The sequence below is a fragment of the Ciconia boyciana genome, chromosome 24 (genome assembly GCF_034638445.1).
Source record: "Ciconia boyciana chromosome 24, ASM3463844v1, whole genome shotgun sequence".
NCBI lineage: Eukaryota > Metazoa > Chordata > Aves > Ciconiiformes > Ciconiidae > Ciconia > Ciconia boyciana.
This window is the reverse complement of record NC_132957.1, coordinates 254,661-265,159: the sequence shown is the minus strand read 5'-3', so window position 1 is coordinate 265,159 and position 10,499 is coordinate 254,661. Positions and strand designations below refer to the sequence as shown.

Genomic DNA, 10,499 nt, shown 5'->3' with positions numbered 1-10,499 from the left:
CAGTACCATCAGAAACAACTCCAGGCTTGAAGAGAGCAAACTTGGACAAGGGAGCCATGTGCTCAGTATCAGCAGTTAGCATTGTGCTCCACCAGAGACTGTCTTTGCTACTGCAGCTGTTATGTATGTTCACCGAGTGAAAAAAGGAACTATATGTCTTAGCGTAACTGTCGTACATCAGTAAACACAGGCTTGGGCCAGAGAATAAGTACTTTGTCTTATGGCAAATGCTAGAAAAACTGAATTTAAACAGGGGAAGAGTAGTTAGATGAAGCCTAGTTGAAATTTATTTCTTTGTGTAGGAAGAACAGCACTTGTCCTGTCTCACAGCAAGGTAACTCTTAGCGGAGAATAGAATCATCCTGCTCCAATTCAGGGAGCTCTTACTGCACTTCTCTCATGATTTGATAATACACCACACAAAGTAGGGCGTGATTGGAGGGTACAAGAGGGAACTGCATGAACAAGAAAAGTTGCACAAGGCTGAAGTGCCATAGGGAAGGAGTGCGAAGTTGTTACTATTTTCAAGAGCAGTTTTTGTCCACTGACTTCTCTCCTACCACCATCTCAGTCTGGAGACAGACTGGGAGGTGGAAGGTAGGGCAGCCTTCAGAGGCTTCCACATCCTTTCTCAGGCTAGCTCTGCAAGGTCTGGAGGAGGAGGATTCCCCCTCTAGAATATATTACAGATCAGTATCAGCAACTCCAGCTGCAGGCAAAATAAAATAGCAATGCAAGTTCTGGATTACTGCAGCTCAGGGCCTTGTCAGCACAATCCCTCAGCATCCCCAGGACCGCACCCTTCCTACAGACTGAAGCAGATGTACCATCAACAGTCACTACACTGTTTTTGTGAGAAAGGACTTTATTGAGTTACAGGCTGCACAACTCAATCCTTCTTTGCAGCAGCTTTCCTCATGGCTGCCAGGACATTGCTGAGTTCTTCCCGCTTTCTCTTGGCCCGAACATGAGTGCCAACCTGCAGGGGAGAGAGCAGTGCAGTCAGCATTCATCCCAGGAGAGAACAGATAAAACTTCTTGGCTGCTTCAGGCATTCACTGAAAATGCTTTACTCAAAGAGCAGGCAGGACAATAAAGTCCTGGTAAACATGGACTCAAGCCCCATCCACCTCGACTGCCCAGCCAGGAACTAACTGCCATCGCATCTCAGTAGTACTTCTACCCAAGAATTATCTGAGGCAAGGGAGAAGATGCTTTCAGCTCTCACAGCTGCCCTCGATGAACCCCCTTTCAAGTTGCCTGATTAATGGTACCCAACCTCCATCAGCATTGCTCTCCTCTTCCCCACACCAGATCTGCAAAAATAGCAAGGCAAGCCTGGATTACCATAGCTCAGGGCCTTTTTGGCAAAGTACCCTTACGTCCATCTCCCTCTCTCCCACCCAACCCAAGGGGCATTCCCTCTGCTCCCTCAGATTAGATCAATAACTTCCCAAACAACTGAAAACATAAAGAGAATTAATTAAAAAGCAAACTATCCCTAGGGAAGGACAGAAAACAGTTAACGTCAGCAGAGTTTCTGCCATCCTCATTAAGCTGTTGGATTGACCTACCCGTTTCTTTATGAACTTCAGAGCACGCTTATCTTTGGAAACTTTCAGCAATTCCATAGCACGTCTCTCGTAGGGTGCAAAGCCACAGACTTCCCTGATCATGTCTCGCACAAACTTGGTGTGTTTGGTCAGGCGCTGTAGGAAGCAGGGGGGAGGGGGGAATATATGGATCACCATGAATGTAACTGCTAACTGACCCCGACTGGGCTGCGGAGGGTTGTGGCAAACTGGGCTAAGGCCCAACAACCAGCGTATGCTATTGGCACATCTCAAGGAAGCACGATGCCCTGGTAGGTGCCAAGCGGCACGTGACCTTGCTGAGACGTGCTATTCTCTTCATTTTAGCCACAGTATTGGCTATTTTGCACATTTGCATGCACCAACATTTTTTGAAACAGCAGGACCATGAGATATCCAGAATGTGCATTACTGTGCATCTCAAACACCACAATTAAACACAGCATTTAATCAAAGTGAGATAAAAGATGCAAGCTGAATTAATCTCTTGTGTTAACACACACATTGTTTGAACCTGGATAACTCCCAATATTTGTCATTACTGGGCAGTTTTATGGGGTACACCTGTTGTTGCTACCAAGAAAAGCAGACTAGGAGGGATGTCAGGAGTCGCCCAGCCAATTTCCTATTTCACTGCCAAGTTGATTTAAGGTGTGGTTGGAACGCATCTATTTTATTCTTCCATTACCAACTCCTCCACTGCCATTTTTCCTATAACCAGCTATTTCACTCCACAACCACCTTTGCAGATTTAATACTTTCCACCATTTAAACCCCCGCTCCAGTATAACTTCACCAGCTTTCTCACCCCTTAAAACGCTGAGCTCTGCGGCTGGTTTTCTGTTGGCCCCAGTCACTGCAGTCCAGGGCCGGACACCGCTCCACACCCCCAAGACCCGGAATGGCGCGGACCCGCAAAGCCAACCCTTCCGCCACCCGCCAGAGAGCCGCTCGACCCCTGCACCGGCAGCCACCCACCGGCCGTTCGGCCAGTCTGCGCCTACGCTAAGTCTTAGGGTTAGACAGCAGAGCAGCGGCCCGCGGGTGCCCACCACCCCTCCCGGCTCCGCGCCGTCAGCTCCCCCGCAGCCGCGCCATCGCAAGGCGCTGCGTGGGTTCAGAACCTTCTCGCCTCCCCGGCAGCCGGAAGCGGAACCGAGCTGCAGCACTGTAACCCCCGACCACGCTCCTGAGCTGCTGCGAACTGCAACTCATCCTTTTCACCCGCCCGCCCTCCCTCGCACCGCCGGGGGCCGGGGATGGGGGCGGATCGGCGGGCCTTCTCCGGCGGCGCGCGGTTCCACGGCGGACACACGACCGCAAAATGAGGTGCGCACCCCAGGAGCAACCGGCCCCTGTCCGGAACCCCCGCCAGCCGGCAGGCTCCGGAGGGGCAGCAGGCCCGCGCCGGCCTCAGCCCCGGCCGAGCCCCGCGGCTGCCGGCGGAGCCTCTCCCGGGGCTCGGCCCTCGCTCGCCTCATACTCACCCCACGGCGGCGGCACTGCCTAGGCTTGGACACGTTCTTCGTCACCTTATAGCCCTTGTTGAGGCCAACGGCCATGGGGTAGCGGATCGCCATGCCTGCGGGGAGAGAGCCGTCAGCCCCACCGCCGATGGACGCGGATCCCCGGCCCCGGCCCCGGCCCCAGCCCTCACCTGCCGCCCGGCCGAAGGCGCCGCACCGGAAGGAAGGAACGCGCGCGGAACGCTGGGACAGCGCCTCTTCCGGCCCGCGCACGCGGGGCCGAGGGCGCTCTGTTTCGCGCTGTGGCCGTAGAGGCGAGAGGGGAGGGCGGCCCCTGGGGGCGGGCGCTGCCCCCGCCGCCGCCGCCGCCGGAGGGACCGAAGGCACCGAAGGCACCGAAGGCACCGAAGGCACCGAAGGCCGCGGCCCCGCGGGGGGCGGGGGGGGAACCTTGTGCGGTGTCGGCGGCCTGTGGGGATCCCAGCGGCACGGGGGTCACCAGCACCCCCGGAAGGGCCTGACGGAGCCGCTGGTTTAGTATCAGATGGGACGGATCGGGCCAAAGCCGGGATTGGCGGGGACGGGGGGGCCTCGGCGCGCCTACCCCCGCAGCCGGCCCGGCCAGGGCCCTGGGAGCACGCGTCCTGGGAAAGGGCCGTTATTCTTTACCAGCGGTGGCTGGTGAAGACAAGAAGACAAAATAAGTGCAGGAGGAATGAGATTGTTGCAGGTCCGCAAACACGAAGCACACGTGCGTAGAGACGTCCGACCGACCCTGTGGCTGGACGTGATGTCTGGACACCAGAACTGGTAAGGGGCATCGCCACCAGCACAGGCCGTGGGTCAGACCACGCGCCGTGGCTAAGCCAAGCTCTTACAGATTTTTCTCCCACAAATTAAAACTTTTGTATTGCTTGGCCGTGATTTGGCCACGTTGGATAGACAAATCAAAAGAAACAGGTTAAACGATTTTGTTGAAATGAAAGAGATGATTGGACTTTCTTGCCTGAACAACATTACCTCTGAGAAAGAACTGAGGTGAACATGTTCAACCCAATGACCTCTTTTCTGCTTTCAAAGGCAATTCCATTTAGTTTTTTAAAATTGAAAATACTGAATTGAAAGTATAAATTTAATTGAAAAATTGAAAATCCTGAATTTTTAAACAAATTACAGAATTTTACGTCTTGCTGTTAGACACACTATAGAACTAGCCTTTGCAGAACTTGTTCCTGCCGTACCAGGACAGTTGTCCCAGCTAACACACAAAGTCTCATTGGACTCTCTGTCACCCAGCTCATGGCACAAATTCAAGCAGCAAGGCATATTTGTCCCTTAGATCATGGAAGGGGTCTAGCTCTAATGCTTTTCTCCACAGGAGGGCAGAATCTTGACAGATGTTTGCAGGGTGAAGATGACTGTCCTATACAGACAAAAGGAACCCCCCCTCTGCTTCACTCTAATATTTCTGAAAGTCAAGCAAAAAAAATCGGGAATGCCAAGTTTTTTATCTGCACCTCTAAAATCAACCGAAGTTTTATGTCATCTTTACTAATGAGAACTATCATACGGGGCAGCTAAAGGTCCACCCATCCACAAGCTCTGGTTTTCCTTCAGGCGGGAGGAGCTGCCGCACACCCCAGGCTGGATGGAGAAGGAGGTGTCACCTCACCTGCCACTGCTGTTGTGCCTGGAGCTATCGTAAGGCGGCTGCTCACATCAGCTCTGGGTGTGCAGAAGAAGGGGATCCCACCTGCTTTGTGACCACCATCAGGCACGGTGCCCCTGAAATAAACACTTGCCCGGGGGGGAGCTGCTGCTTTCTGCTGCCTGGTCTGTGAGCACCAACCACCCAGCAGAGCGTGCTGCAGACGTGGGGCTCTTCCCCCGCTCACCCTGGCTATTGCTATGTTCCACTCATGACACCTTCTTTTCCACTCGATGTGCAAACACATAGATGTACAGTTCCCAAACTCTCCTTTGGTTTCTCCTCATTTTACCTTCCTATTCTTCATTGAACCGCCCCCCCCCCAACACTGCCTTTCCCCCAAGAAAATGTTCTTTCAGACCCTTTGAGTCCCATCATTGCCTTCACAAGTCCCTACTAGAAATCCAGTTTTTCAGTTTCCAGAAGCTTTTGCCCCATTCCAACAGTGGTAAATTCCTTCTGCATTCCCAGCATTTGCAAATGGTTTGCATCTCAGCTGAGTTTCGCCCTTCCTTTGAATTCTGCATTATGTCACCACACTCTTTGCCTTGTTACTTTCCCAGAGCCCTTACGAGCACAGACCCCATCAGGTGAGCATGGGAGGGAGAAAAAAGGGAGATAAGGTAAAGGAAACCACATGATTGGGGCTGAATCAGAAGCCCCAGGTTGGGACTGACTGGCTCTGCAGAGAAGGACATGGGGGCTCCTGGTGGACAATAGGCCGAGCATCTGTAGTGTGTCCTGGCTGTGGTGACATACTGGGCTGTATTAACAGAAGTGCACCTGGCAGGTTAAAGGAAGTGATTGTTCCCTTTACTCAGCACTCATTAGATCACATCTGGAGTACTGTGTCTAGGTTCGGGCCTCGCAGTGCAAGAAAAACATTGATAAACTGGGATGAGTTCAGAGGAGGGCCGTGAAGATATTTGAGGCCTGGAGCATGTGTCCTGTGAGGAGGGTGGAAGGAATGAGGCTTTTTCAGCATGGAGGAGAAGCAGAAGTGAGCTGAGGTAGATGTGAAGCAACCACCTGAATTTCTGATTAACCAATGGAGAAGAACAAGTATAAGAACGATCCATCCCAATGTGCCAGAAGTTGAGCAAGTACAGCAGGAGGCCAGACTGGCTGAATGGGGAATTCTGGATTGAGTTTAAATGCAAAAATGAAGAGCATGGAAGATGGAAGCAGCATTGAGCCACCCAAGAGACATACACAGGTATTTCATGGCCATGTAGAGACAGAACTGGAAAAGCCAGAGTTCAGCTGGATTTAGCTGAAGACCATGAGAAGAAGGGAAAGTTCAGCATGTGAATACCTTGCCCTTCTCCCATCTGCTCCAGGTTTATAAAGAGAGAGCCATTCTCTGCCGCAAGACACATGATGTTTATCTTAGTGTCCCTTCTCTTTTCCGAGTATAGAATCAGCACAATCCATGATCCACCCCACAGAGGTGCAGGATACACAGCTGAATGATGATGCCTTGGACCCCATCATCTTAGGTCTGCTCTGTGCTTCATTAGCTCAACTTCACATGTTCATGCAGGGTGTTTCCCCAAGTGATGGAGCCTCACTGTCTTCCAGGAAATAATTACAACAGCAGCCAGCAAAAATCCCTGCACAGGGTTCATCATACACAATATTTCTGCAACTGAGGCCTTCACAGTCAGGAATAGAAATAACCCCATGCACCAAGATAGAACAGGGGTCTGAAAAGAGGATGTGGGGAGGGCAGAAGTGATAACATCTCCCTCTGCCAGCTAAGAAGTGGCTGTGGCTGTCAGACACAGAAACTTGTGATTATGAGCAAGGCCCCTCTTACAGGCATGCAGTGCTATGCTGGCACTGCTTGGGCACTTGGTAGTAGTTGCTACCATTGTTCCCCTGTGCTCTTTTGAGGGGGCAGGAGAGACCTAGGGAAGGGGTCCATCCAGCCTCTGTTGGTGAGATGCCAGAGGTGGAAGAGTCCCTGGTGTGTAATGGGGCTGTCCAGGAAGCGATCAGAGCCAAACCAAGGTGGCCCTTCCTTGCTTAGGCTTCTTGGGAGGGAAGTGAAGGTCGCTGCAGAGTCCCCACTGCTCCCTCTTTTAATAAAAAAAGCCCTCTCCTGCTGGAATGACTCCGCTGCCTTTGGACACTTTGTCTCTCTCCTACACAGTGTTTGCCAAGCTAGCCTCAGCACAGGGGAACATGCTGCATCAGTCTCAGCTCAGCCAGGCTAACCTCTGGCTGCCTTCTGCCAGACAGTTACCGTGTTGCTCACTGTCTCTCTCACAAAGTTTTAAAGCCCTGCTTTGAGGAAGTCGGAGACCCTAACCACTTTCTTTGGTGATGGTTTATTGCTTAGGTTTAAGCACATTTTTAAACAAAACAGCTTTGCACATCATAAGGCAGTTTTCACATTGGTCCTTGGTTCTTCCAGCTGAAGTAGTTTGAACCTGACTTTAAAGAAAACTCTGGCCTGGGTAAGTAAACTGGGGTCCAGACAATATCCCCCAGGAGTATCTGGTAACTTGCAAGACTTCCCACAGCAAAATCAGAAACCAACAGCCTCTACCACCACAACCAGGAGAGGAAACAGTAGGCTAAATCCTTCTCCTCCATCACCCCATAAGCAAGGGCACCACTCAAGCCGTGGTCTCCCCTCTGAAGCAGCATGTGTGCATGGGCATACAGACACACAGAGAAGCCACAAAAACTGCACTCCTGAGAGAGGAAAGGCAGACAACCCTGCAGCATCTGGGGGCAGACGACCCATCTACATGTAACACCAATGAACAGGGAAGGCTACGTGTATTTCTAATGTTATGTTTTGTGCAAAGGCTTCTTTTATAGCACAGACGCTCTGCTAAAACTGTCACCTATGCTGCCACAGACTGGCATCTGTTCCCGAGACCACCTGCTCCAGGAAAAAATGGAAAACAACCCCTGCCTGTTCCTTGGAGCTTTTCCTGAATGATGGTTTTCATCCACTTGGCCAGTCCAACTGCCTGCTCTGCCTGAGCAGAGGAACCATCTGCAGCTGCCAGTTCAGGCAGGCTGCTTCCATCTGCTGAAGGAAAGGATTTAACCCTTCTGGGGCTGTGCTGGGGCTTACAACACTTGGATTTTATGGTCTGGGCTAATCTACTTCACCTCTGTTGCCATGCAGTGGAATGCCTTAATTTTGTATCCACTTCTGCAATTATAGGTGCCTCAGCTTTGGTCTTCCTTGTAAGTTGCTCATCACTTCCAAGTGAAAAGGATACGCTTGGGTAAACAACCTTTATTTCTGTCACTGAGAAGCAAACTTCCTGCCTTCCTGTAGGGAACCACATAGAGGAGGACCTCCGTTTCCTCTGCGGCTGCTGTACTGGTGTATCGTATGCTGCTTCTCCCCTGTGCCAGCGCACCTTTCAGTGGGACCACAATGACTTACCTTCCTTTCCTACTTGCTGCTGTTGCTGGGGATGGAAAGGTTTCACCCATGTCAGGTGGGAAAGGCCATTTACAGCCCTACAGATTTCCCTCAGAATTAGCAACTTTGGACAAATGCAACCAACTTTTGTGTTATTGCTGCCTTTTACAAAATGGCCAGTGTTTTGCAATGGTTGAATGCCATATAGATATGAGTGGGTTCCATGGGGATGAGCCCATGCCGCAATTCCTTGGTGGGCCAGTTAAGTGTCACTGCAGGCACAAGGGAGAAGGCTGGATGGTGTGGTTGAGGCAGCGAGGGTGCATTGCCCCTTTGGGCAGCACTGGGATGCCAGATGAGCTCAGCCTAATTGTCAGCCTGTGCCGGTGGGGTCTTGGGCTGTCCCAGCCATGAGAAGCATCCCGGAGGGAGGCAGAAGCCCAGACTGGCATCTCAGTGGAGCCTTTGAGGACCTCATGGTACAGATGGAGGTTCGGAGCTGGCCCTCATGTCTCGTTCAGCAGGTGCTTGGCCCTCCATGGCTTTCCTTTACCTGGGCATGCCATTCTGGACTGGGAGGAGTGCTGCTCCAGGCCCAGGGTGCAGCTCTCAGCTGTGCAGTAACAGGGCACAGGAGAAGGGGCTGCCAGCATGGGAGCCTGCGGTGAGGCCCTTGGGGTGCCGAGACCCAGCTGTTGAAGAGGAGGTCAGAGAGGAAGGTGGGGTGAGGTGCTCAAGTCTGCAGCATGGACATGGGCAGCAGTCACAGCCAGCGAACGGGATTGCTGTGAACCACTGTGCACTGTGCAGGTGGATGCGTGTAGGTGCTGCAGGGGATGGACACATGTCCCAAGCTGCAGAGTGCCTGTTTGAAGGATCCTTCACCTTTCTGGCACAGGCTTTCCCACAGCCCCGAGGCGACCTGCACATGTACCTGAGCAGGCCCTGGTGCTTCTGGTAAGAGAAGCTAACTGGCACTATCTGTGGTTGGACACTGCCTGCCCAGACCTGGTCCCACTAAGCAAGGACACATCTCTTACCCACCCAAAAAGGCTTTGACTGGCATGGTGGAGGTGAGAAGGTCTCCCCAGCACAGAGGCTCCCCTTCATTTCTCCAGTGACACCATTCCAGAGGAGCAGCTGCACATGAGCTGGCTCTTAGCTGTGCCGTCTGTTTGCACTGTATGCCACCAGACAGCTACGAAGCGTTTTTACATGACTGATCTCATGACACAGCATGTTCAGCAAAGACTTAGAGCTCTAACATTTCCCACTCCTTGCTTGCATGGATGGATTACCTGCTTTATCCTTGGAGGCTGGGGACATCTGTAGAGTCCAGGGCATACCTGTGACCTCCTGCAGGGCAGGGAGCACCCCCTGGTCACAGAGGTCCTCAGGCCAAAGGAAGCCAGAAAAGCAGCAAGAATGATGCAAGGATTGAGGAAGATGGGGGACTGCAAAGGGGGGGTCCTTTCCAACGTGAGTTCTTTCGGAAGAAGACCCACCAGCAGGCCAAGGATTGCAGGGACAACCCTGCAAGACTGTTTCCTGAGAAGAAGGGAGTAATGGGGGTATCCACCTTCCAAGGAGGCATCAGTCCTTCCTTGTACATATGCCAAAAGGAGAGTCCTGTAGAAAGCAAATGTTGCTATTTCTTTTACATAAGAAGGCATTGTTGACAAGAACGAACAGAAAATCGCTCAAGAATTGGTTGGTGTGGCCAGGGTGCTGCCTGTTGTTGACACCAAAGGAGAAATGTGCAGGGTGGGAAGGAGAAAACTATTTGCATGAAAAAGTAAACAGAATTCAAGAGATTTGTGTCAAGACGGAGCAAAGGCAAAAAGGCCTAAGCAGTCATAGTGCCCATGGGTGGCCCATGTAAGTGTAGATTCCTCACACAGGATTTTGTCCTTGTGGGAGTCCTGCTTTCTGGTCATGCAGCCAAAGATGTCCTGAGGTTGGCTGAGCACTTCTGGGCACCTGAGGTGCCCAGTCGCTACACTGGAAGGACTCCCAGCTCCTTGCCAGATGTAGGGTGGAGGCATTCTCCTCTCTGGCCTCAGGCCAGTCCTGCAGACCCAACCCCTGCCACTGGGAAGGAAACTGGGTGGGGTGGCCACTAAACCAGAACCACTGAATGATGTATTATCAAGATTTGCTTAGCAGGAGGGGTATAGTGGGTGGATAGTGATTTCTGTTCTGCAACACGCAAACATGACAGGCTTGCACAGATCAGAGCTTCTACCCCTCCAGACCAGTTCAGACCAGCACAATACAGGCACAGGAAAGAAGATGCTCACTTCCAGCCATCAGCATGCTGACTCCTGCAAGTGGCAGTT

At 52.1% G+C, this 10,499-nt stretch overlaps 1 protein-coding gene and 1 long non-coding RNA gene across 2 annotated transcripts; one reads left to right on the top strand and one right to left on the bottom strand.

Moving 5' to 3' along the window:
• Nucleotides 1-847: 847 nt before the first annotated feature.
• On the bottom strand, nt 848-3,379 carry RPL36 (ribosomal protein L36). Its single transcript, XM_072845228.1, has 4 exons — nt 3,250-3,379; nt 3,080-3,174; nt 1,575-1,709; nt 848-979 (listed from the first exon to the last, which is right to left on the bottom strand). Exons 2-4 carry the CDS (start codon nt 3,170-3,172, stop codon nt 890-892), a joined length of 318 nt encoding a protein of 105 aa, XP_072701329.1. The 5' UTR covers nt 3,173-3,174; nt 3,250-3,379; the 3' UTR covers nt 848-889.
• A 148-nt stretch (nt 3,380-3,527) lies between these two features.
• On the top strand, nt 3,528-7,969 carry LOC140643456 (uncharacterized). Its single transcript, XR_012039583.1, has 2 exons — nt 3,528-3,868; nt 4,437-7,969. It is a non-coding gene; the product is annotated as an uncharacterized lncRNA (long non-coding RNA).
• Nucleotides 7,970-10,499: the final 2,530 nt, after the last annotated feature.

Bases quoted from the DNA above. Each gene is read 5' to 3' on its own strand.
- RPL36 (XM_072845228.1), bottom strand. From the start codon at position 3,172: ATGGCGATCCGCTACCCCATGGCCGTTGGCCTCAACAAGGGCTATAAG. The intron at 1,710-3,079 runs GTGAGTATGAGG...TGCTTCCTACAG, and splicing joins GGCAGTGCCGCCGCCGTGGG to CGCCTGACCAAACACACCAA. The intron at 980-1,574 runs GTAGGTCAATCC...TCTCCCCTGCAG, and splicing joins TGAAGTTCATAAAGAAACGG to GTTGGCACTCATGTTCGGGC.